At 41.4% G+C, this 27728-nt stretch overlaps 1 protein-coding gene across 2 annotated transcripts in view; it reads right to left on the bottom strand.

Annotated features, from left to right (window-relative positions):
- The window catches only part of LOC139543999 (astrotactin-2-like), a 450311-nt gene extending 429241 nt beyond the window's left edge, over window positions 1-21070 (bottom strand). Inside the window, exon 1 of one of the 2 annotated variants that reach the window (XM_071350635.1) lies at window positions 20594-21070. In XM_071350635.1, the coding sequence (XP_071206736.1) occupies window positions 20594-20927 (334 nt within the window). In that variant the 5' untranslated portion in view covers window positions 20928-21070. The remainder of the gene's footprint in view (window positions 1-20593) is intronic. The other variant, XM_071350634.1, reaches the window with a different exon arrangement.
- Between the last annotated feature and the right edge of the window lie 6658 nt (window positions 21071-27728).

The raw sequence follows: 27728 nt of genomic DNA, 5'->3' as shown, positions 1-27728 counted from the left end.
GGTGAGGACGTTCTTGCTAAAAACAAATATGGTGTTACAGTATATACAATGACACAAATAAAAATAGTTGACTCTGCGGGGAGATGGCTAGTTAAAGCAGCAGTACTTCAGCTTAAGCCCCTCTGGCAGTGGGATTGGGAGATGAACACTTTCCTCCTCACCATCAAAGACACAGATGTTCTCGCCATGGGGATTTTAATACACACAGATGGCTGTTAGGACAACAGAATCAAAATAGCCAGTGGTCACAACGACACCACAACTAGGCCAAAACACTTTGCAAACTGGCAATTCAGGGAGAGAGAAGCACAAAATCACTGTTTAATTTAGCTCTGTTGGCATCCTGTTCCTGTTGGAGAGCAACGTTCTGCCAACCAAACGAAGGGTGTCTTTGCAAAGCATGCTGAATACTGCAGATCATATTTCTTTCTCCATGATTTATATTGGGTAAAATGCCAAGCCAGATGGAGACACACTGGTTTATTTTTTTGCGACCCAAGGTACAGTGAGAGATGAGAAATATGAAAGAATATGCCGACGTATAATTGTCGGTGTGCGCATGCATGTGCGTGCATCAACACAGAATGTTTTAGTTATTACACAAAAATCATAATTTCACTCAATTTCAACTACATATGATTGACAATTTCCACTGTGTTTGTGTACAGCCTCCATCAAGAGGATTTAACCATTCTTTGTACACATAATACTCACCAATAATTTAAAAAAACATCAAGCATTCTGTTGTGTTGAGTGGTGATGAAGGACACGCCGTTTCTATCACCAACCTGTATTCTTAACCTCGGCCACACACACACACACACACACACACACACACACACACACACACACACACACACACACACACACACACACACACACACACACACACACACACACACACACACACACACACACACACACACACACACACACCGAGCTGTAAATTCATGCTATGCACGTAACCGTCTCTCACCTTGACACGGCTCTTAGCCCACTCTAAACACGTGGGACCTACAGGACCTGGATATTACATAGCTGTGCACTAGAACACTTATTCTACAGGATAATTAGTGCAAGATCCCAGCTAATCCAGAGGCAGACACTATACCTGTCAAACTCACACTGGGAGTGTGTGTGTGTGTGTGCGTGTGTGTGTGTGTGTGTGTGTGTGTGTGTGTGTGTGTGTGTGTGTGTGTGTGTGTGTGTGTGTGTGTGCGTGTGTGTGTGCGTGCGTGCGTGCGCACACTAAGCTTCAGAATGGAAAAGAGAGCGAGAGAGAGAGAAAGTGAGAGAGTTTATAGCATACTAATGAGACTGAATTAAAGAAAGTGTATAAGTGTGTGGGGTCCAACTCCCAATGTCCCTCAAGGCTTATCAGAAGTGCATGTTTGGTGGGACTCATTGCAGTAGTTTTTGGCTGTGCTGAATTACAGCTAAGATGGGATCTCACAGAAACATATTGTGAGGGGGGAAATAGAAATGGGACTCTGTAAAATGTCACTGTTAAAAATACGTCGAAAGTTGTGAACTTTCCTAAACACCTCGGTACCTCACCTCATGGTGCCGTTTTCGCTCCAAGGTGTGAAATTAAGGCTGATGTGAATCTAATTGCATGTCTTGTAGCTATCCTTTGTTCTCTGTGTTTAATTTCAAATGAGTGGGTTTTTAGGCAGTTCAATGTTTTTTATTTTTTTAAATGACAGAAACTGATGAGGTAGGCCAGGGTATATCTGAACAAATACATAAACATAGATAAAAGGTTCAGGAGCGTCTGTGGCATCCGTGATCATAGGGAGAATGTGTTGTGGTGGCGGCACTCCAAGGTGTAGCCTAAAGGGAATTCTGTAGGGAATCAAATTATATGGTTCTTTAAATTTACCGGAGGGATAATGTATCTAAGCCAAGACAATGATCAAATTCAATTATGAATCACACTTTAGATTTTGATTCTGTGCTTGTCTAAAAGTCCATTTCTAATGTTACCACATGTTTAAATAATGAAAATAGTAAATACAATTTGTAATAAAGTTCAACCATTGAATTTTTGCAATTACTTTACACACATACTACAGCAAAATATAAAAAACTAAGAGTCAAGCAGGCATCTTGCTTTTAAAAAAATATGCTTGGTCTCCCTGAATCATACTTCTACTCTGTTATACAGCACACCTTCTCTCTGCAGTTTAAAATGAAAGGAGGAGGATGTGTAGCTAAAAAAGACCCAGGCTAGAGATAGAGGTCACCTTAGAATAAGCCAGAGAACAACTGGAGCCCAAAAACAGAGTGATGCACGGTGTTTAATCCTTGCCGTGTTGTAGCGTGTTGTCCTTTGCCTACAGACGTTTTCTGGCCGTTTTGGATTTAATTTTGGTTTGATGCTGAAGATGGAGGTGACTGTCCAACTGAGTGAGTCAGCCACCGAGAGACCATTGATTCCACTGTGCCTTTGATCCTGGTAGAAAGCCTACTCTTCTTCGAACATTAGACATTGTCTAGCTAGCTGTCCGTACTTATGGTGTGGTGAAGCTGATGGTATACTAATACTGTGTAGGCTCTATCTGATATTGATGTTGTTTATTCATGATTACTTTGTTGTCTAGAGAAAATAAATGTATCAAAAGGATTTAGATTATTATCGTCTATGACAAAAATAAACTATGAAAATATTGGATGCTGGAAACGTATTGGGCTTTACTGAAAAAATTGTATTGAAGCTGAATTGTCGAAAGGGAGAAAGAACTAACTGGGACTCTATATGTAATTGCAAAGGGGGAAAATAATAATCTAAAAAAAGGTGTTATGTAACATGAATGCTTTTTGCAAAGCAATATTTTCTATTCCACTTTCATTTCTCATTTTCTCCTAATCCTGAACAATTGAATTGGCCTTTTTTTCCTGGTGCCATTGTCACGACTTCCGCCGAAGTAGGCTCCTCTCCTTGTTCGGGCAGGGTTCGGCGGTCGACGTCACCGGCTTTCTACCCATCGCCGCTCCATTTTTCATGTATCCATTTGTTTTGTCTTGTTCCCTTCACACCTGGTTTTCATTCCCCAATCAATCCATATGTATTTATTCCTCTGTTCCCCATCATGTCTTTGTGTAAGATTGTTTGTGTTACGTGTATTTTGGAATTGTGAATATTGTTACGCGCATTACTTTTTGTCTATGTTCCGTGTTTGGGCACATTTTATGTTACTTTGTGCTGTCATTTTGGACCGGAATAAAAAGTGCGCCTGTTCACTACACTCTGCTCTCCTGCACCTGACTTCGCCTCCAATACACACTCCTAACAGCCATTGGCTTTTCAGAGAAATGAAACCTACTCTGACAAGCAAAAAAATACTCATACAGAACAAAATACCTTTTTTTTTCAGCAACTGAAAATGTATGTCCTTAGACGAGAGCAGAATACCCCCACCCCCCCCCCCCCAAAAAAAATGACAGTATAAAATAAATAGTGGCATGCTCTGCTAGTTAGAAGAAGCAGGTTTTGACGACGGCATGTGAAAACAACAGAGATGAGCACAATGTCTGAAAGCATCCGACTCCCAGGCAGAGTGGCACAGGAAACATGGCAGGCCGGGGATCAGCAAGGGTACGGAGGGACGTCTGCAGACTAGCAGAGGTGCCCGCTTCCCCTGCCAGGGCTGGATGGATGTGTTAAAGCGGGGGCTGTCTTTTTCTCTGTCTCCAGCTCCGGCCCTGGTCTTTTATTGTCAGTTTATCATGTAAGACAGGCCTCATGTCAGCTATAGAAGGAGTAGTAGGAGACAGACTACCCCCAGCATAACCAGTTGGGCTTTAACAACATGCCAGAGCATCGGGTATAGGGCAAAGGAGGCGAGGAGAGCAGACACAAATTAAGTTGACTTAGTTAAAACTCAATCACCTGACACCGTCATGCGCATATCATTATTCCACACTGCAGAGAACTGAAAATTCAATCTGCTTGCCGAGGACTGATATTGAGAGAAATAAAATGTGCCTAGTACAATATGAATAGGGATTGGAAAACAATAACCCGTCAAATGGCATCGATGGAGGAAAAGTCAGTGGGTTTAATAGAACATTTCATGTGCAGGCTTCAATCTGTGCCATGGTTTATCAAATTCTACCTTGGGAGTTGGATGACTTTGCTTCGAAGCCACATATTGGCATTCATTTATACAATATACCCAGTAATGAAATTAGGTCCTGTTAATTCTCTGTTTTTACTGTTTGCTGCATTTTCATTCTCTTTTATCCTTTTAAATTCTGAAACACCCAACCCCCCTCCGTACTACTCTCTGCCTGTCACTCAGCTTTGTCTTTTGTTATCTCAAAAGCAGCCTCTATAGTCATATCCCAAATCAAATTGTCATTGCAGCAGTGATAGTACTTTAGAGGCAACCCAAAACACAGTACAAGCATCATTGAAACTATTCAATTATTCAACATATTATCCAAATAGTGTTTTGTTCGAGGAGGAACACTCTACAGCCTCTTAATGCAGTGACAGAATTCAGCCTAGCACACCCCCTCCCCCCTCTACTCCATACCATGTCCTTATCCTTTGGCTTCCATTGTAAAAATTATTTTATTTTAAGAGGGCATCCATTAGGAAGTCTACTTTTTATTAAGTGGCAGGGGACACCAGAGCAGACCAAAGCGCAAGCGGATTAACTAAACATAATAACTTGTATAAATCAGTGTCATGTTAATATACATCTACTTCCCACAGACTGCACAGCTCTTTAAAGTTTATGTGTAGAACATTTATACATCTTTGGGGAATTAGTTAGCGGAATACACTCTGGTAGAGTAGAGTAGACTCCACCCGGCACAGCCAGAAGAGGACTGGCCACCCCTCATAGCCTGGTTCCTCTCTAGGTTTCTTCCTAGGTTATGGTTTTTCTAGGGAGTTTTTCCTAGCCACCGTGCTTCTACACCTGCATTGCTTGCTGTTTGGGGTTTTAGGCTGGGTTTCTGTACAGCACTTTGTGACATCAGCTGATGTAAGAAGGGCTTTATAAATACATTTGATTGATTGACGTACCACTCCTCCTGTTTCTGACAACGATCCAGACTAAGAAGAGATAAAGCTAAATCATCTGAGATATTCAATACCCTTACTGTGAATGTTAAAGTTGGCCATAAAGACAGAAGCTGTAACTGAGGGGCTTGGAGGGAGCCAGTTACAGAGGGATAGCGGCATATTATATTATATGATAACCACGGCAACAAAGCCCAACAGAAATCCATCAAAGTGCTGACTGTCAGTATTGGGCTCATCCGGCCAGAGAGGAAGCAAGATTTGCGTGCACTTTATTTTTCTGTTGATGTCATGACATGAGTGTGGACCCCTGGTTTCAATTGACACCAAACAAAGATGAGATAGGTGAAGACGGCAAGATGACCTCTACTGGCTCCATCCCTGGGGTTGTCACTGAAACTCTGGAAGCTTTCAGAGCAAGAACATTCTCTTTGTGGAATACAGATTGACAGAATGGTACTCGATCAGTAACCAGGCAACCTGTCATTAGTTCTACACGTCTCAAGCTATAGCTTATCTTTAATTGTGAGCCGAGTGTCAATGACATCTGCTCTGACAGTCATATAGCCCTATGAGTGGTTGTGGAAGAAGGTGTTAGCTACACAGCAACTGACTGGTGATGATGGGGAACAAAGTCTTCTCTACTCCTACGCCATATCTCAATGTGTTACTATTGAATTCTGGCCTCAGTCACACAAAGCAGTATTTTGAAAGAAATTTCATGCCAAAATCTAAATGCAGAAATAGCTAGCAATTTTATCCCAATTGCACCACGATTCATTTTTTTTTCTCTAGTCAGATCTTCAAACAGCAAACAGCATTTTCATTATCTCCAGCACAATACCAGTGTCTACATTATGTGAAAATGTCACATTTCCACATCCTGTCGAAAAAAATATTAAGTTAAAAACTTCTAACCGATGACATCGAAGGTTATAACTTTTCAAACACTATGAAATTTGCGGTGATGTGGGGAACAAGAAAATACCCTCCCTCAGGCTAGAAACTCATTGCAGGTTTTGAAAATGCGTTTCTTACTTTTAATCATGCCCTATGTTTTTAACCACATCATAGAAACACACCATTTTCACATATGTAGACACTGGTTTGGTGCTGAAGATAATGAATGAGGTTGAAAAGTGGCGGATTTGCCCTTTAAGCTATGCTCATGTGCAGCTATTGTTGGGTTCACCTTGGGGTCATGATAGGGGCTGTACCAAATGTTTGATGTATTATAATAGTTGATTATGCTTATGTTGTATTAATAGAAGGGGAGGGGTTATAAGACCCCTCCCTCCTTACATTTATAGGGTCCTAGACTACAAATATAGATATATAGATATATATATATATATATAGTTATATTCATTATAAAGGTTTAATATTGTTCCACAGTCTTTTCTAGTCTCTGCCTCTTATAAAGAAATGGTCTGAGAAATGTGTGACTGTGAGACAGAACTCTGCAGGGGAGTGAAAGAGATAAGAGACTCGTCAGACATTCCACTATAAATCAACTTGGGGAGTGGACATTTACTGCTGAGCCTTTAGATAACACTGAAACTCTTGTTTGTATAGCTGTGTATGCATGGGCTTGGTCTCATGAGTAGAAGGTAATGACGTAGGCAGTGACATCACTAAGGCTGGACTTCGGGCTTAATAAAATAACTTGGACCCTTTACTATTTTGCAGAACTTACTCGGAAACATGCGTGCTATGTTCCTGTTGTCAACTTCTGTCTGCAATTGCATTAATAAAGGTTTTTGATTGATTTTATTAAAGATATTGTCTGAATGCTAATTTCACCAATGAGTCAATGATTGACAAGGAACGAACCCCAACACTATTATTGACATCCGACAAATACCTGATTGCAAGATAAATTAATGATCCATCGAGATGCATTTTGGATGGAAGGACAAAGGAACGAACAGTACAATACAACATTTGAAAAGCAACACTACTACTAACATGGGATAAGATGGCACAATTGTACCAAAAATGTAAACCCTGCAACATAGCCAAAAGAACCAGCTGATTCCAGAATTGAACAACAACCACAACTTGACAGCGACATGAGCGAGCGGTGCTTCCTGTAACATACTCCATTACTAACACAAGTCATGCTGAGGAGAGATGCAATCATCATGGGTCGCTGACCACAATTCCTTCCTGATTCCGCGGCTGAAGCCATCACTTAGCCCGTTGCAGCCTGGTTAAATTGGCACATTAACTATGAGCTTGAGCCTTGACACTGATTAGTCAAAAACACCCTCAACCTTTCCTGTGTTCACTCACAATGACTGGATGTTTGGCAAGGTGAGAAACAATCTCTGAATTCTTGTGGAACAAAGAGGCTTTTGCTAATAATAAGGGCTTTCTTTAAAAAAGGATTTTACTAAGAGTGATAGTCAATACTGAAAATGAGAATGTATCTTAGCTGTAGCTAGAATACCCGACCAGGTTACACAAAACTGAAGAAGACCAGATAGAACTTGACGGCTTACAAATACAACACCTCAGGCAACTGTACCCTCAGGGCTGAGAGGTGATGTCATTGTTAAGCAATGCTAATCATTTGACTGACATATGACATTGCCGTACTGTTTTACATATTTTCTTATCTTCATAGACAATGAGTAACACCAAGCAACAGATGGAGAAAATTCTGATCACAAACCCACAATGGAACAAATCCAGGGACTCATGGCAGATCCAGGTCCTTTATGACAGGAGGCTTCCAGACTCCCATCTTAGCTCCACAGTGTACCCTGACCCCAACTGCACTCTCAACTCCCCTCCCTGCTCCCCCAGCAGTACGCAGCTCAAACCCTGACATGTGATTGAGACGTACCGCCGTGAGTACAGCACTCTGAGCCACAGGGTATGTACCTCTCCACTGGAGCCAACTTGCTTTTCTATTTATTTTTTCCCCTCCCCTTACTCTCCACAGTTGCTTTCAATCTCCTATCTGCCAGACAGGTTTGAGTGAGTGAGTGAGTGAGTGAGTGAGTGAGTGAGTGAGTGAGTGAGTGAGTGAGTGAGTGAGAGAGGTGCGGAAGGGTTGGCGAGGACAAGCCAATAGAGTGATAAGATGGCATACGAAACATGATAAGTGCTGGAAAGGAAACAGTGTAGATGTCAGAAAAGATAAAGGAGAATTGAATTTGAACTGTTGGTCTTCCACTAGGTGCCTCAATGCTTTATAAGGTTAGTCGGTAATGAGGTGTTTCAAAATCAGCCATGTACCGTACTGAACAAAGTGATTTCCTTTGAGTCCAAGTAGCTCTAAAATCTGTCATTCATCATCTGGATTTGCCAGTAAGAAGTACATAAGGTGCATTATTTATAGCCTTTAATTTTAAACAGGAAACTTAAAACTGCATACACAAACACACCCACACCCAGATCTAAACAAAAACACTAAGGCATAACAAAATGCACCATCTTGCAGATGACAACACAGAGCAGAGCAGTGGCCGCTGCATAAGAAATACCTTTGGTGTGTTGCCCTGCTTTCAAATGATGCACAGAACACATCACGTTGGAGAAAAATGGGGGGAAAAGGATTCCTCTGCGTCCTTTTCCTTCTGTGCCTTCTATGCTCATCCATTCTCAATGACACTCATGGTAATAAATCAAGACTGGGCGCTGTGGCCAGAGGGGAGAGCATCTGAAAGACTGGTCAGTGAAACACTCCCCCTCCAGCCTACCTGTGACCACCATACTTCATTCACAAATTAAAATGCAGAGATGGGAACTGAGGGGGCGGAGTGGAGTCTCACTATTCTGCTTTTGAATAAAGGGAGATGTGTGTGTCCGTCTGCGTCTCTGTCTGTGTTTCATATTGTTATAGCGTGTGTGCAGTAAGGCCTAAGTCTTGGTATCATCCTGGGGCGTCAACATTTTGTCGTTATGTAAGAAAGGAGAGGGAAAACAGATACGGAAAGAAATACTGATGGGATAGTGTGGGATTCCCCTCCCACCAAGTCATTCTGATGTCATAGTTAATGTTTCCTTTCAATCCCCTCTATTTGCTTTATTGCTCAATCAGAAATCAAACAAATATGCCAGCTATATTGTTGGGAGCATCAGGAACATTTCAGCTACTATTACAGTAGACTACACCACTTAGAATAAAAACACAGAGTACAATATGATGGCCTCATGGCATACATACTGTCAGGAATACCACTACATACACTGTCAGTAGTACTACCACTACTTGGAGAAAAAAGAAAATATTGACACATAATATCACTGTACTGTATGGCTATCTATCGTCATGTTGACTTGTCAATACTGTCATACTGAGGTGCCCTTTAGTTAAAAAATAAACCACAACAAGGACATACTGTCGTGTAAGTGGATATCAACTGCCAGTTTGGATACAGCTACTATCCATTTCCTACAAATAACTACAGTTGAAGTCGGAAGTTTACATACAATTTAGCCAAATACATTTAAACTCAGTTTTTCACAATTCCTGACATTTAATCATAGCAACAATTCCCTGTCTTAGGTCAGTTAGGATCACCACTTTATTTTAAGAATGTGAAATGTCAGAATAATAGTAGAGTGATTTATTTCAGCTTTCATTTCTTTCATCACATTCGCTGTGGGTCAGAAGTTTACATACTCAATTAGTATTTGGTAGGAATGCCTTTAAATTATTTAACTTGGGTCAAATGTTTCAGGTAGCCTTCCACAAGCTTTCCACAATAAGTTGGGTGAATTTTGGCCCATTCCTCCTGACAGAGCTGTTGTAACTGAGTCGGGTTTGTAGACCTCCTTGCTCATACACACTTTTTCAGTTCTGCCCACAAATTTTCTATAGGATTGAGGTCAGGGCTTTGTGATGACCACTCCAATACATTGACTTTGTTGGAAGTATGCTTGGGGTCATTGTCCATTCGGAAGACCCATTTGCGACCAAGCTTTAACATCCTGACTGATGTCTTGAGATGTTGCTTCAATATATCAACATAGTTTATCTTCTTCATGATGCCATCTACTTTGTGAAGTGCACCAGTCCCTCCTGCAGCAAAGCACCCCCACAACATGATGCTGCCACCCCCTTGCTTCACGGTTGGGATGGTGTTCTGTGGCTTGCAAGCCTCCACCTTTTTCCTCCAAACATAATGATGATCATTATGGCCAAACAGTTCTATTTTTGTTTCATCAGAACAGAAGACATTTCCCAAAAAGTACGATCTATGTCCCCATGTGCAGTTGCAAACCGTAGTCTGGCTTTTTTATGGCTGTTTTGGAGCAGTGGCTTCTTCCTTGCTGAGCGGCCTTTCAGGTTATGTCGATATAGGACTCGTTTTACTGTGGATATAGATACTTTTTTACCCGTTTCCTCCAGCATCTTCACAAGGTCCTTTGCTGTTGTTCTGGGATTGATTTGCACTTTCGCACCAAAGTACGTTCATCTCTAGGAGACAGAACGCGTCTCCTTCCTGAGCAGTATGATGGCTGCGTGGTCCCATGGTGTTTATTCTTGCGTACTATTGTTTGTACAGATGAACATGGTACCTTCAGGCGTTTGGAAATTGCTCCCCAGGATGAACCAGACTTGTGGAGGTCTACAATTTGTTTTCTGAGGTCTTGCATGATTTATTTTGATTTTCCCATGATGTCAAGCAAAGAGGCACTGAGTTTGAAGGTAGGCCTTGAAATACATACACAGGTACACCTCCAATTGACTCAAATGATGTCAATTAGCCTATCAGAAGCTTCTAAAGCCATGATATCATTTTCTGGAATTTCCCAAGGTGTTTAAAGGCACAGTCAACTTAGTGTATGTAAACTTCTGACCCACAGGAATTGTGATACAGTGAAATAATCTGTCTGTAAACAATTGTTGGAAAAATTACTTGTGTCATGCACAAAGTAGATGTCCTAACCGACTTGCCAAAACTATAGTTTGTTAACAAGAAATTTGTGGAGTGGTTGAAAAACGAGTTTTAATGACTCCAACCTAAGTGTATGTAAACTTCTGACTTCAACTGTACGTCTGGGAATTGCCAGGGATCTCACAATACAAGATCATCACGATACTAAGGTGCAGATACGATATGTATTGCGTTTCTCACAATTCTATATGTGTTGTGATTCGATAATAGTGATTTTATTATAATTCAGTGTAACAAGCATATTGCTCACTACATGTCTGCTGCAGCGGGATAAGAGAGAGCCATGAGAAACCGAGTTTTGATCAGTCATGGAAATAAGTGCTAAAAACAAATTTGCCCAATATTTTTAAAAAATATGGAAAACAAGCTATGAAGAAAATATACGGGAGTTTTTGGTGCAGGTAACAAAAAAAACTAGCAAAAAAATTAATTGCGATATTGTCAAGACGATACAATATATAATCAAAAATAACATTCTGATACTTTACCATATCTCCCCCCCATCACAACAAATAACTTTGGAGCCCCCTTTGACTGTCCCGGTAAGGCTTCTGATGACGCCAGAAAATCCCTCAGTGCATGCTGTGGTGCTTGACGTCTGACTGCTACCCAGCCAGGCTGCCCAGTGAATGAGCTTCTGCTTTGCCTTCAGAAAGTATTCACACCCCTTGACTTTTTCTACATTTTGTTGTGTTACAATCTGAATTTAAAATGGAATAAATTGAGATTTTGTGTCACTGGCCTACCCACAATACCCCATAATTAATTTTTTACAAATTAATTAAAAATGAAAAGCAGAGTCAATAAGTATTCAACCCTTTTGCTATGGCAAGCCTAAATAAGTTCAGGAGTAAAGATTTGCTTAGTATTTAACATGAGGTCCCTGTAAGGTCCCTCAGTCTAGCAGTACATTTCAAACACAGATTCAACCAAAAAGACCAGGGAGGTTTTCCAATGCCTCACAAAGAAGGACACCTATTGGTGGATGGGTAAAAAAAAAGCAGACATTGAAAGTCCCTTTGAGCATGGTGAAGTTATAAATTACACTTTGGAAGGTGTATCAATACACCCAGTCACTACAAGATACAGGTGTCCTTCCTAAGTCTGTTGCCAGAGAGGAAGGAAATAGCTCAGGAATTTCACCATGAGGCCAATGATGGCTTTAAAACAGTTAGAGTTTAATGGGTGTGATAGGATAAAACTGAGGATGCATCAACAACATTGTAGTTACTCCACAATACTAACCTAAATGACAGAGTGAAAAACATGCATCCTGTTTGCAATAAGGCACAAACAAATTGGCAAAGAAATGAACTTTATTTCATGAATATAAAGTGTTATGTTTGAGAAAATCGAATGCAGCACATCAATGAGTACCACTCTTCATATTTTCAAGCATGGTGGTGGCTGCATCATGTTATGTGTATGCTTGTCATCTGCAAGGACTAGAGAGTTTTTTGGGGGATAAATAAAAATTGAATATAGGTAAACACAGGCAAAATCCTAGTGGAAAACCTGGTTCAGTCTGCTTTCCAACAGACACTGGGAGACAAATTCACCTTTCAGCAGGACAATAACCTGAAACACAAGGCCAAATATACACTGGAGTTGCTGAGTGTACTAATTACACTGTTGGCTTAAATTTGCTTGAAAATCTATGGCAAGACTTGAAAATGGCTGTCTAGAAATAATCAACAACCAACTTGACAGAGCTTGAAGAATTGTAAAAAAGAATAATGTGCAAATATTGTACAATCCAGGTGTGCAAAGCGCCTAGCTCCTTTTTTTTTTTTATAATATGTTTATTATTTTCCAATAAAAATAAAGTAAAAAAGACAGCAATACAAACAATGACATTCATTGTACTGTTGAATGGGATGGCCAGTTTAGAGGACAAAACAAAAGTTAACTCACACATACACAAAATAAAACAAAATCCTATTAGGTGGTACATGTATAAGAAGACAGCATATAGTCATTACAAGCAGTGTAGTTCAGCCAAAAATAAATATTGAGTGGAGTACAGCACAGAGTAGCAGCAGATCGTCAGCCCAGTTATGAAGCGGGGCTAGACCATTTATCCAGTATCGGCTGCCATATTTTGTAAAACAATGGACTTCTATTGGAGGTGTTGTATCGAATCTTTTCCATATGTATTACATTCCCTAAATCCCGTAACCACATTTCAAAGGTAGGTACAGTCTCCAATTTCCAAAATTGCAATATGAGCCTTTTGGCTAATAGAGTACACAGAGAGACAGCTTTCCCTTCCTGGTTATTCCCATCAACTGTACCAAACAGAGCGATCAATGGGTCTGGGGCTAGAACTCTATCAAAGGCCTTAGATAAGTAATCAAAAATGAGAGCCCAGTAAGCATGTAATTTAGGGCATGTCCAGAATAAGTGGGTCAACGTCCCCTCATCCTGCTTGCACCTCTCACACAGTGGTGAGGTGTCCGGGAATATTTTATGCAGTTTTACTTTTGAGTAGTGTAACCTGTGTATCACCTTAAACTGTACAAGGTTGTGTCTGGCATTCACTGAACTGTGGTTTATATTCCTGAGAGCTTCTATCCAGTCCTCATTTGAGATTTCTGAACCAAGTTCTTGTTCCCAAGCCCTTTTAATGGTGTCTGTGGATACCTCTATGTGGGCCTGTAGCACATCATACAGTCTAGAGACCGACCCTTTTGAATGGGGTTTGACAAGTATCAAGCTATCTAATGTAGGACTATTGGGCTTAATGCCATACTGTGGGATATGTGTCCTTAAGAAATTCCTGATTTGGAGGTATCTGAAAAAATGTGTTGTTGGCATGTTGAACTTTGCCTGTAATTGTTGAAATGAAGCTAACTGACCATCTATGTATAAATTACCAATTGTTGTGAGCCCCTTCTCCCTCCACTGTGAAAACACCACATCATCCAATGCAGGGTGGAAAGCATGATTCAGGCTAATCGGGCTGTCTATGTAAACAGTGGGTATGTTAAGAAAATCCCTAATCTGTTTCCAGATCCTAAGCGTATGACAAATGACTGGATTGGAGTCATAAGTGGGTTTTTTCACATATGATGGGCTATTAACAAGTGCAGGGAGTGAGGAACGTTGACAGGAGGCCTGCTCGATCAAAAGCCATGAAGGCATATCCTTCTGTCTCATCGCAGGTAAACTTTCCCTCCAGAAAGACACAATGTTCAGATTAGCAGCCCAATAATACAGTTTGAAGTGAGGAAGGCCAAAGCCCCCCTCTATCTTGTACTTGCATAAATGCTTCTTTGAAATTCTGGCTGCCTTGTTATCCCATAAAAATGGAGTTACTATTGAATCCAGTTTCTTAAAATAGCTTTGTGGTATGAAATTGGGTAGACATTGGAAGAGGTAAAGAAACCTGGGTAGGACAACCATTTTAATAGCGTTTATACGACCAACCAAGGAAATAGGCAGAGTTTTCCAGAAATCTATATTTTGTTTAAGCTGATATATTTTCATGTCCCAATTCACTTTCAATAGCTGGTCAAGGTCTCTTGTCACTACAATGCCAAGGCTTGTGAACTTGTCCCTCACTGTTCTAAACGGGGTAGATTGCAGAAATTGCATATCCACAGGCCGTGATATTGGCATCAACTCACTTTTTTGCCAGTTTATCTTGTAGCCAGAGAAGGAGCCGAATGTGTTTATCAAGTTAAGTAATGGTGGAATAGAAGTTTTAGGCTTAGACAAAAACAAAAGAACATCGTCTGCATATAGGGAAATTTTGTGCTGTGTGTCTTTTATTTTAACAGAAGCTATATCGGCACATGCCCGAATGCGAGTAGCAAGGGGTTCCATGGCTATAGCGAAGAGAGCAGGCGAAATAGGGCACCCCTGTCGGCACCCCTTGAACAGGCGGAATGACTGCGACATTTCCTGATTGGTCACAACGGACGCCATTGGGTGTGCATAAATAATTCTTATCCAATTAATAAATTCCTTTCCAAATCCGAAATGCTCCAGAACCGACATCATATACTTCCACTCAATCTGATCAAACGCCTTCTCTGCATCAAGAGCTATTACCACTGCCTCAACTTTATGATCATGATACATTACGTTGAAAAGGCGTCTCAAATTGTAGTATATATGTCGGCCCGGGATAAAACCTGTCTGGTCAGGGTGTATGATGTCGGAAATATATTTTTTCAATCGGTTTGCCAATATCTTTGTCAACACCTTGTTTTCTATGGGGAGTAACGACACGGGGCGATACGACGACATCTCCATGGAATCTCTATCTTTTTTCAAGATCAGGGCTATTGTAGCCTCATACAGTGTTTGCGGGAGTTTGGTATTTTCTTTGGATTGTTGAAACATTCGCAGCATAAGTGGAGATAGACTAGCGCAGTACTTCTTATAGAATTCTATTACATATCCATCGGGCCCAGGGGCCTTGCTGTTTGGAAATTGTGCTATCGCTGTGTTAATTTCATCTAAGGTTATCCCTGCATCGAGTGCGGCAGCTGCCCCCCTGTCTAGTTTAGGAAGTTCACATTCAGCGAGAAAGCGTTCCATAGTTTGTGGATCAGTAGCATCGCATTTTGATTGGTATAGCTCTGAGTAAAACTGCGCAAAGCATTTATTAATGTCCTGCGGATCTGTTACTATTTTACCCTTCTTGTCTTTTATTTTGTGAATAGCTCTAGATGCTTGTACCTGCCTTAGCTGTCTTGCTAATAATTTATGTGGTTTGTCCCCCAGTTCAAAATAACTTTGTTGCGTTCTAGCAAGTAAAGAGCCCACCCGTTTCGAAAGGATGGTATTGTATTCATACTTTAACTTTGTGATCTTCTCAAGGACTGTATACGAGGAATTTGTCCTAAAAACGTTCTCCTGTTCCCCTAACTCTCTTTCAATTTCTCTCAGCCTAGTATTGGCACGTTTCTTCCTCTCTGATGTATAAGAAATAATGTAACCTCTAATCACCGCCTTTAGAGATTCCCAAAGGGTGGAGTCGTCAACATCCCCCGTGTCGTTAGTACTGAGGAAAAAGGCAATCTGCTCCTTCAAATACTGACAAAAAGCCTCATCTTTCAACAGGTATGCGTCTAAGCGCCACGATCGCCGACCTGTCGACATATTGTCGAGTTTCAGCACCATGGACAGAGGAGAGTGGTCCGTAATTAGAATGGGGTGATAGGTAACCGACTCAGCTGCTGAAATTAGTTTGGAGTCCAACAAAAAATAGTCAATTCTGGAATATGATTTATGAACTGATGAAAAGAAAGAATAATCCCTGTCTGTTGGGTGCGTCAGTCTCCAAATATCGACAATGTTAAGGTTTGTCATCAATGTATTTAGACAGACACTGGCATTTGATTGTTGAAGTGACCTTGATAGCTGTTTATCTAAAAGAGGATCTAACGTACAGTTAAAGTCACCTCCAACAATAACACTTGTATCCGAGATATTTGGTATGGCCTTAAATACCCTTTGAAAAAATAATGGATCATCGAAGTTGGGTCCATATAAATTGACCAAGGTTATTGGTTTTGAATTCAGTGTACCAGCCACAATAATATACCGACCATTAGGATCTGAAATCGAGGTTGAGTAAACAAAAGGAATGTTTTTCCTTATCAGGATTGCTACCCCTCTCGCTTTTGCATCAAAGTTAGACTGGTATATCTGACCGATCCAGCCGACTCGTAGCTTGGCCTGCGCGGAGCGTTTAATATGAGTTTCTTGAAGAAGCACTATGTCAGCACCCAGTGATTTAAGATGAGAAAAAACCTTAGCTCGTTTCACGACATGCCCTAATCCATTACAGTTCCAGCTGACTATCTTTATTCCACCTGGTCTACTCTGTGCTCGGTCACTATGTGGCATTTCTTATTTTAAAGCAAATTGCTGCTGTCAAACAAAACCCTGAAGAAAAACGTCCCGCCGTGCGGGAGCTTGTCATGCCACCTGTACTAATAAACGTGAACATAAAACACAGACCCCATCCCCCCTCCCGTCCCTCCACCCGTCCCTTTACTGAGTGACTTCCCCAAACGAAGCGCTCCTTGACTAACACACAAACCTTAGGGTGTCTAGACATAAAGCTTGAACTAACTCGTCGTCTATAGATGCTCCGCATATAAACTAATATTAAATAACACTTAACTTAACTCTCACGTTAGGGGGTGAGTGGCGTTAAAACATGACATGCCAAACAATGCTATATTAGCCACAACATCTCACCTATCATATAAGTCCCAATTTCTGATCTTCTGATCGAAAAGACATAGGCCGGAAATTCAATTCACACACATTCCTGGCCTGTATTTGGCCATTTAGCCTGCTGGCACAGCCGTTCTGTATCCTCAGCCGGGGAGCTTGCTTGTCAAGAACAGATCGGCCTCTTTTGCGTTGTCAAACGTACGTGTTGATCCCTCGACTGTCACCTTAAACCGGGCTGGGAAGAGGAATCCATATCGGATGTTGGCCGCCCTGCATTTGTTGCGTACCTCATCATACTCTTTCCGTTGGTTCCTCACCTCCAAGGTAAGATCTGGGTAGAAAGACACCCTGGCTCCGTTGTAGTTAAGGGGGAACTTTTGACTAGCCAGCTTGAGGATGAGATCCCTGGTGTGGGGATAGTGCAGCCTTACAATGAATGGCCTTGGTGGCCCGCCCTTGGCCGGCTTCGTTGCCTGTGCTCTGTGTGCGCGGTCGATCAGGATGGCCGTTTTGAAGTGTTCACTCCCCAGCAATGCCGGTATCAGCTCCGAGACAAATTCAGTGGGTTTCCCTTTCTCAGTGTCCTCCTGGATCCCACATATTCGGATGTTCTGGCGTCTTGAATGCGACTCGAGCATTTCCAGTCGGGCCTTCAGGGTTTTGTTGTCATTTTTGAACGTTGCGCACTGTTTCTCTATGTCCTGTAGCCTGGCCTCGTGATCGATTGTCGTCTGCTCAACCTCGTGCACCCTTCCCTTAGTTGCCTTCACAGTTTCGGCCAAAGTCCCAATACTCTTTGAGATATCAGCCAACCTTGTGTCCACCTTCTTGCTTAGTGCGTTTATGGCAGCCAGTATGTCACTTTGAGTAGGTTCTGTGGGGAACTCTTGGAAGCTAGCCTCTTCAGCTAGCTCCTCGTGGGTCGGCGACGTTGAAATTGGTTCGTTGTCTATCTCATTCCAATTATCTTGTTTAGCGCCCCCTTTTTTGTTGCCTTTTCCTTTTTTCATATTTGTTTGAAGTTATAGGTTGTGAGAGGTTAAGATAAATATTAATTTGTTTCAAAATTGAGCGGAGCTCTAGCAATGCACGTCTACTCCATAGCACGCTCTCTAGCGCCCCCGCGCCTAGCTCCTTAACCAGAAAGACTCACAGCTGTAATCGCTGCCAAAGGCGCACATTTCTTTTTACCCCTTTTTCTTCCCAATTGGTAGCTACAGTCTTGTCTCATCTCTGCAACTCCCATTCAGACTCAGGAGAGGCGAAGGTCGAGAACCATGTGTTCTCCGAAACACAACCCAACCCAACCAAGCCAAGCTGCACTGCTTCTTGACACAATGCCCACTTAATCCAGAAGCCGGGTTTATTATATTTCAGAGGAAACACTGTGTACCTGGCGACTGTGTCAGTGTGCACTGCGCCTGGCCTGCCACAGGAGTTGCTAGTGCACGATGGGACAAGGACATCCCTGCCGGCCAAACCCTCCCCTAACCCAGGCGACGCTGGGCCAATTGTGCGCCGCCCAATGGGTTAACAGAGCCTGGACTCAAACCCAGAATCTCTAGTGGCACAGCTAGCACTTCAATGCAGTGCCTTAGACCACTGTGCCACTCGGGAGGCCCTGCCAAAGGTGATTCTAACATGTACTGATCAGGGATGTGAATACTTATGTAAATTAGATATTTCTGTATTTAATTTCCAATAAATTTGCAAAAACTAAAAATAACATGTTTTCACTTTATCATTATGGGGTACTGTGTGCAGATGGGTGGGAATATTCTTATATTTTTTCATTCATTTCGAATTCAGGCTGTAACACAACAGAATGTGGAATAAGAAATGGTATGAATACTTTCTGAAGGCACTAATCTAAATCAAGACCTGATTAAATCCATCTCCACCCCCTACACAAAGAGCAGTCATGGCGAGAGCACAGCAAATTTGCTGGCTGGCTGAATGGAAGGACAGAGAGTCCTAACTCAAGAGTCGACGCGTGTCCTTAATGAGAAAAGAAAGTGATTTACAAGCATATGCTCCAGACCCTGCAGTCTGTTTAGTCTGCAGTCTCAATGCTGCTGGGCTGAGAGAGAGATAAAGTGAGAGACAGAGAGACACAGAAAGACAGACCGACAGAGACATAGAGAGAAAGAGAGAGAGAGATGGGTTCCACAAAATGTGCGGGTTACTATATGATTCCGGTGTTGTGCATAGTCATAACAAGCAATGTATTGTTCGATTGCCATGGGGTCAAGTTCAAAATGAACGGTATACATCTTTGTTATTGTATGAACCACAACAGAAATCTGGAAAATTAGCACATCTATTGAGTCTATATGATTCATACTCAGGGTATGTGTATGGTTGTACATATCAACTAGTTTGACACAGTCTGTTGACCCACACACAGATGACTACTACCTCTAAATGTGAATATAAAACAGTCATGCTGTTTACTATCACATTGCAATAACACAGGCCTACAGTCGACAGTCACTGTCCAATCACTGAAGCCCCTTAGGTCTTCTAACGCCTATGGTATTCAATTACAGAACCACATGGGTATACACGTGCGCATATATTATATTCATGGGCAGGAGGTGTGGAAAGCCAAAACCTTGTTTTGCATATAGGATTAACTGTGTGTATGTTATCTGAAGATTGACAACTGTGGCCCACTGCTGTGGATACTTTTCTAAGGGACACAAATAAACACTACTCAATCAATGCAAGGCAGAGTCAACCTCATATGTGGGCCCTGGCCTAAACCCTTGCAATTTGCAATGAGAAAATGATGACACTGTAGCAAGTTTACATTATTATGCATTTCTTAATCTAACTTCCTTCAATGCTGCACATGTCCTAGTCTCTGCTATGAATAATGTGTTCATAAAAATACAAAATACCAATTGCATGCAGATTTTCACAGCTAAATTGCAATCTATGCATTCCCTCACTGCCTAATACTTAAGGCTATGCATGTCACTTACAGTCATAGTACACAAAAATGACCCAATTGGTGTGTGTATGTGTGCGCGGTGAGTGAGAGAGCCGTGTACGAATAGTGTCGAGTTCGTTCTTGCGTTTTCATTACATGAGTGGTGTTCAGATACATATATAAGATACATATATAAGTTCCCAACGCTGTTTTAGTCCCTGTACCAGATAGATATGGCACAGTGGCTCTTCCCCTTGATTGGCCAACACACCTCTACTTGGGCTATCATGTCGTTAACATTAAACTGCCATAATGTTCAACCCTAGATGACACTTCACTGTGTAGAATAAGTCTTTACATTTTGAATGTACGAAAACAATTATTGTAATTCAGTAAATATAGCCTATACCACCGGCCAGGCATATGTTAGTGGTCCCTATGAGCAACCATTGTAAATCCGTTTATGGATTGGGGGACAGTAAAGAGGCAGTAAGATTATAATGTTCTTACCCAGTGTGAAGTATGGGAGAGCGGTGTTGTCAAGATCATCCATAACGGAAATTCGTCCAGGTAGGTCTGTTCTAACGAATAAAAGGAGTCGGGACTCCCCTCCTCCTCCGGCCACGCTCCCCGAGCCACCGCCGGTGAAACTGAACTCATTCTCCCGGAGTACAGGCAGGGTAGAAACGGTAACGGTTTTAACTTCACAAGGGCTCTCTGCGTCGTTTTCCTTCTCCCTCTCCTCATCAAACATCGCTCCCCCTCTGCTTCCCCGGACTGTAGCGGTCCCTGTCAGCAAGAGCCCCATGAGGAGGAGGACGTGGTGCTTTACTCTCCCTGCCATCCCGCTCCCAATGCGCGGTTCTCTAGCTTTGAGTGCGGCTCTTAAACTGCTTGTTCGTTTATACTACAGCCACTGCACGCGCTCGGTAGTCATGTCTGTCCAGGAGGCGGCAGCACAGGTGTAGTCAGATCTGTAGCCTAATACTTTTTTTCTCCAACTTGCTTCCTTCTGTGTTGATGTATACACATAATTTCTCATAATGCGGATATAAGATTCTGTGAGACCTCGCCATATATATGAAATGAAGGAAAGAGGGAATACATTTGTCTTGAGACAGCTTTTTCATGCAATCAAGGATATGCTTTTCGAGGCAACCAATGGGAAAAGAGGAAGTCGAGTCTCCATGACTGTTATGAAGTTATAATGCATGCTTTGATGGTAAAGTTAGATTTTGGTGTAAGTGCATTCATTTTATTATTACAAAGGGCTTTGCATGTGGGAAATAGCATTTTATGTTTGTGATGGATTGACAAATGTCACTTCTATTTTGCTAGGCTGTCTATTTTGTCATGTGTCTGTGAATGCACTTCAACCAGTGGCGGACTGGGACCATCAATCGGCCCTGGCATTTCTAACACATCGGTACACTTTCTTCCTTGAGGCCCCCACTTGAGGCCCATTTGTTTGCTTGAGGCCCCCATTATAAGCCAGATACGATCAGTTTGCGCAAAAAGCCTCCACTTTTCTGAAAATGGACCAGCCCATCTGGCATTTGCCCGAACTTCAAAGGGTGGAGAAAGGATAGTCTACTGCTTAGAGTGGGAATTACACCATGACATTCGGGGGTCTTTATTGAGTGCACACACTTGAGGCTAAAATAAAAACGTAATTTAAACTGTATTAACACAACCAGTCATGATAATTTCATCTGATTGTCAAACAAATCACTTCAAAAAGTAGGCTACCTGTGCATGTTCATTCACTCCAAAATAATTCCATCATACAAACTGCATGTAGCCTAAAAAGACATTGTTACAAAACACCAAAAAGTGTGCCCACACCCCCTCAACGGTCACTTACCTTAAATTTTTTTCTCCCCCTATGGACATTCCCCCCCTCCCTATACTTTCAATGCATCTTTCTGCAGAAAACACTGAATTTATTTGCATTTACCCTCCACTAGGCCTGCACCACTACCAGTGGCCTACCGTCTCAGCCGAGGCAATTTTACACACATTAACACACACAGGTAGCCTACATTCAATATAATACATGAGTTGAATCAAAACATGTTTTACACTCTACTTCATGAGTTGTCCATAATTCATGAGTTAATACTTGGAGTCTTCACAGGTCGTGCGACATAAAACACTACGGTTCTTTCCTTACATTAGTTGTCATTATTAAGCATTTAACAATTGAATTAGAACATTGAACTTAAACACTTTATAATTCCTGGATCTTGGACATCTCTGAAAATGCACTGTAAGTGTAATTATACCTATGTAACATTTAATTATGTTTAGACGTGACTACAGTTCATGGGTAGACAAATCCAAAACATGGCCTATGCCATTTTAAAATGGAATGCTTCTAACTGAACGTTAAAACCTCTTCTAACAAAAAGTGTCACCTTATGGGCCTACTGTCATTAACTTATAGACGACTTGTTGGATGGAGTGGATGCACAATGGTGTCTAGCTGTAGGCTAGATGTCTAGTGATATTGTCAACCATCATCATCAGCTGATCCAGGAAAGAAAACAAATATTGATAGAAAATACATAAATAAAGCTAAATAAATGGTGTACTACTTCTGGCCACGGATGGCACTGAGAACACCAGTACTCACACGCACCTGAAAACAAAGCAATGAGCACTCTAAACAGCTGACTGACAAAAGCAAACAATGATAAATCAACGGATAAATCTAATCCATTGGAATAAAGGCTAAACAAATTGTGAAAATGAGGAAGTACTAAGGAAAATCTATGCATAAAGGAGCTCAGCTGAGGTTGAAATTCAGCACTACTGAGTGCCACCACATAGAAATAAATGGTTTAAACCATGACAGAGAAGTGGGGGTGTTTGTTTTCTTTGGAAGCTTTTATTTTCATATTTACCACTGTAAAACAACTACATATTAAAAAAATAGGAGAATGGTTAACTTCGCATTATTTAGATCAAAGTTGGACTTGTGTTGCATTTAGGGGAGCTAAAGTCTCATTCAGGGGAGCAGAGCCCCCCCTGGCTTCCCCGTAATTCATACCTTTCTACTGCTGCTACCAGGGTGCTTGGTCATTTCACTATAACACTGTAATGTTTTGGAGTGAATAGCTTACTGTACAGAGAGTAAGCAGATGTGTCAGTCTTCATGTTTTCTCCCACAGTACACAGCCTTTCAGACAGACAGCTGTGTGACCTGGCTCAGATAAGCCTCTATTTACCACCATTTAATTTTATTACAACCCATCTGATTCTGGTCCAGCAGTGGTCTGCTAGGGCTTTAACATTTCCATATAGGTATGTTATATTATATGGCTTTTAACTTTGCATCAACATTCTGGTAAGAGTGCCTTGGTCCTTTGGATAAACTATGTCCAAATATTTAGCCTAATATTTGATTAATATTGAATTGTTTTTGGACTATATTTACTATTGTTCAACATAGTCCCATTTTAATGCATTATTATTTTCATCCCAATATTGCTTAAAAGGATGTTAGCATATTCAAGTGTCAAAGCATCTCTCCACCATATCTTTGACTACAAATAATAGCCTAAAAGCCAAAGTGCTGCAGAAACAACTCTACAGTGATGCCACACAGTGTTCGAAACAGAGCACATATCTTTTAGAGACATGACTTCTTTAGCAGCTGGATTTGACAGAACACTGTAGGCCTTTTGCATGCAAGTGGTCAAACGCCATTGGGGGAGATGTCTGAGTCTGTGTGTGTGTGTAGTGCTACTGCGAGGGGCAACTTTAACAAGGCTAAGAAGAACTCTGCATTCTTAATAGCTAATGGAGGGCTTTTAAACATAGTCCCTTGTTGGTTATATGAGATTTATTGGCAGCGAAATTGCCTCGACCTCCATGCCAAGGCGGCTTCTGATTCCCCAAAATTGAATTTGACAGACAACAAGGCAACGGCCGCTAGTCTAGACGGAGATGGTTAAACAGGTTTCCACAGTGTAATGAGTCCGGGTCTCTTCCCTCTCTTCCCTTCTTCTTTTAACAGGACAGCTACAGACGGCTGTGTGCTGATTTCCTAAAAAGGAATGAACAATTTGTCTCCCTTTTTCGGGATTACGGGAGTTGTGCAGTCAACGACCACAATGTAATGGAGGAGAGTGCCCCATGTCACCAACATAATATTGCACATAAACATATGAAATTGTATTTTGTACTCAAATTGTATTTCTCTATGTTCATGGCACAAATACCCTATATTTAAATATGCATTATGGACATTTTATTTTGCCAACAGTGTGCAAAGCTGTCATCAAGGCAAAGGATTGCTACTTTAAAGAATCTAAAATCTAAAATATATTTTGATTTGTTTAACACTTTTTTGGTTACTATATGATTCCATATGTGTTATTTCATAGTTCTGATGTCTGATTAATTATGGCATAGTGGCTCTTCCACCTCTACTTGGGCTATCAATGTAGAAAATAGGTGTGTCCAAACTTTTGACTGGCACTATATGTACACACTTTACCCCTGGATGCCAGCAACTGTTAATTAAATAACTTAATAATTGAATAAGATATAATTTTTTCATCGTAGACGGGTCATGATTTTACATGCGCTATGTAAAGGCAGGCTCTCAGATTAATCTATGGAGAGATGAGGGGGCCTGGTTTACCCGTAATTGATGGGACTGCACAGCGTGCTGTGACTCAGTGGTCTGGAGTCTCGGGCTTGAAAAGGGGAGGATAGCTCAAATATTGAGCGACTTTGAGCTGCTTTTTGATTGGTTCTCATATGCACGCTATTTGAATGCACATATCCCCCCCTTCCTCGTCAACTTGCTACGCCCCTACTAGAGAGGTACACAAGCCAAGCTAAAGTTAGCTAGCATAGCTAACTAAAACTGTGGGGAGAAAAAAATATTAATCTTTCTCAAAAGGAGAGACAGAGATGACACTGCCACATAGTAACAACCAACATAGGGATTTAATTAAAATAGGAGCAATTTAAAACATTTCAAGCCTTTGTTCTATGGGAGGATTTATTGGTGGTCTTGCCAGCAGGATTTGGGGAAAAGCCTCATTAACAGCTAGTTAGCTGGTTCTAGTCTTCAAGAAGCTAGAAAAACAACCTCAAATAATGACAGTCGTCTCCCCGCTAAAGGCTGTGGCGGACGGAGGACCAAATCCGAGGCAACAGCCCTGGGTCTCAGAGCGGTGGTTGTGGAGGAAGACAAGAATGCTATATGGAGGGTGCATGCGACCTTGACTGGATTAAACTACTGTATGGGAACCCCACACACAACATTTTCTTATGCAAGAACTACTAGCAGAGTAATCAAATGTGCTTCAATATCTTTATATTGTTACCAATTATGCATTTATTCTGATTGAGGATGGGAATTAACAATCTATAGCCTACTTTTTATCATGGTCAGCACTCCAACAACAGTATCTTTTTGTAGGGGTCAGGGCTCAAAATGAAAACGTACCTTTCGGGAGAGTTTCAGTAAGCTTGGAGAACTGCGTTCTTTGGTGAAATAAGACTATATTACTATATATGAGCACATGATGTTCAGAATTGGTATCAGGGAACATTATTTGAGTGACAGAGAGAATTAAACATGAGGAGCCATGTTGAGAAGGCATCACTTACTATAGATTATAGCCCATTTCGACGGTCTACTTTACTATGGGCCATTGCCACTAATAGATAGTCTTCAAGGTGAAACGCAGTGTAAAACAAAAAGCTCTAGGTCTTTTAATGAGATGTTAATGTTGTGTCATTTCCCCATGCCAACAAATTATACTGTTGGTAAAATGTCTTCTTAGTGCCAGCATGACCTAGTGACATACGTATATATACTGTATAGAGAGAGAGAGAGAGAGAGAGAGAGAGAGAGAGAGAGAGAGAGAGAGAGAGAGAGAGAGAGAGAGAGAGAGAGAGAGAGAGAGAGAGAGAGAGAGAGAGAGAGAGAGAGAGAGAGAGAGAGAGAGAGAGAGAGAGAGAGAGAGAGAGAGAGAGAGAGAGAGAGAGAGAGAGAGAGAGAGAGAGAGAGAGAGAGAGAGAGAGAGAGAGAGAGAGAGAGAGAGAGAGAGAGAGAGAGAGATGTTCTACAACATGTGTGGGTTATTATACTATTCAGGTGTTATGCATAGTCATAACAAGCAATGTATCGTTCAATTGTCATGGTGTCAAGTTCAAAATGAACGGTATAAATCTTTGTGATTGTATGAACTACAGCATCATACCCCCCCCTCTCCTTTCTCTTTACTTCTCCTGTTGTAAAATGTAGAGAAGATGAAGTAGGTAGTACCTGCAAGGGGGTGTTGTGGAGGACAACAGACAATGGAAACGCTCAGAGACCCAAGCCAGCAGTCCGCCACTGACATACTAGGTGTGCCACAAATACGCTGGCTAGGCTACCTAGAACTTTTAGTTCCAAATTATTCACTATCAACATAGTGATGACATACACTAATTATACCAGACATTAAGAACACCTTCTTAATATTGAGTTGACTATGATCTATTAATGTTTAGGATACTTCATGTTCATGCATTGCCAAAATTAGGGGGCAGGGAGGAAACTTGCCAGAAATGAACTTGGGTAGTACAATAGTAGCTAGCTACCTAGAATGCATGGCTCATTCACATCATTGCCCTACTATGTAAACAGAGGACATCCAAGAAGAAAAACTATTAACTTCAGTGGGGTAAGGAAATGTTCAGCCTATAATTAGAATACCAATAAATGTATAACTAAAACATACATTTGATTAGCTAGCCGATTTCGAGATGATAGCAAGCAGCTAAAGTTATTAGCTGGCTGGCTGGCTTTCTATGGGCGGAACAATGCTAGCTAACGTTAGCGCTGCTCCACAAGATCTTAACATTTAACAGGTTGCAGTTAAAATCAAATAAAAATGTATTTGTCACATATGCCGAAAACAACCTCACTGTGAAATGCTTACTTACAAGCCCTTAACTAACAATGCAGTTCAAGAAGTTGAGAAAATTGAGAGTTGAGAAAATATTTACAAAATAATCTAAAGTAAAACATTTTAATAAAAACGAACACAATAAAATAACAATAACGAGGCTATATACAGGGGGTACCAGTACCGAGTCAATGTGCGGGGTTACAGGTTAGTCTCTCTTAGATCTCAAGAGAATTCTCGTCAGTGATTGTCACAGCCGTGTATATTCCCCTCAAGCCGATACCACGACGGCCCTCAAGGAACTTCACTGGACGCAAACTGGAAACCATATATCCTGAGGATGCATTTATTGTAGCTGGGGATTTTAACAAAGCAAATTTGAGAACAAGGCTACCTAAATTCTACCAGCATAATGATTGTAGCACTTGTGCGGGCAATACACTGGGTCCCTGCTACTCTAACTTCTGAGAAGCGTAACAAGGCCCTCCCCCGCCCTCCCTTAGGCAAATCCAACCATGACTCCATTTTGCTACTACTGTCCTATAGTCAGAAACTCAAACAGGATGTGCCCGTGATAAGAACTATTCAATGCTGGTCTGACCAATCGGAATCCACGTTTCAAGATTGTTTTGATCACGCGGTATGGAAAATGTTCCGGGCAGCCTCAAAGAATAACATCAATTTATACACTGATTCGGTGAGTGAGTTTATAAAGAAGTGCATTGGAG

The sequence above is a fragment of the Salvelinus alpinus genome, chromosome 18 (assembly GCF_045679555.1).
Source record: "Salvelinus alpinus chromosome 18, SLU_Salpinus.1, whole genome shotgun sequence".
Lineage (NCBI taxonomy): Eukaryota > Metazoa > Chordata > Actinopteri > Salmoniformes > Salmonidae > Salvelinus > Salvelinus alpinus.
This window is presented reverse-complemented; position numbering and strand designations above follow the sequence as displayed.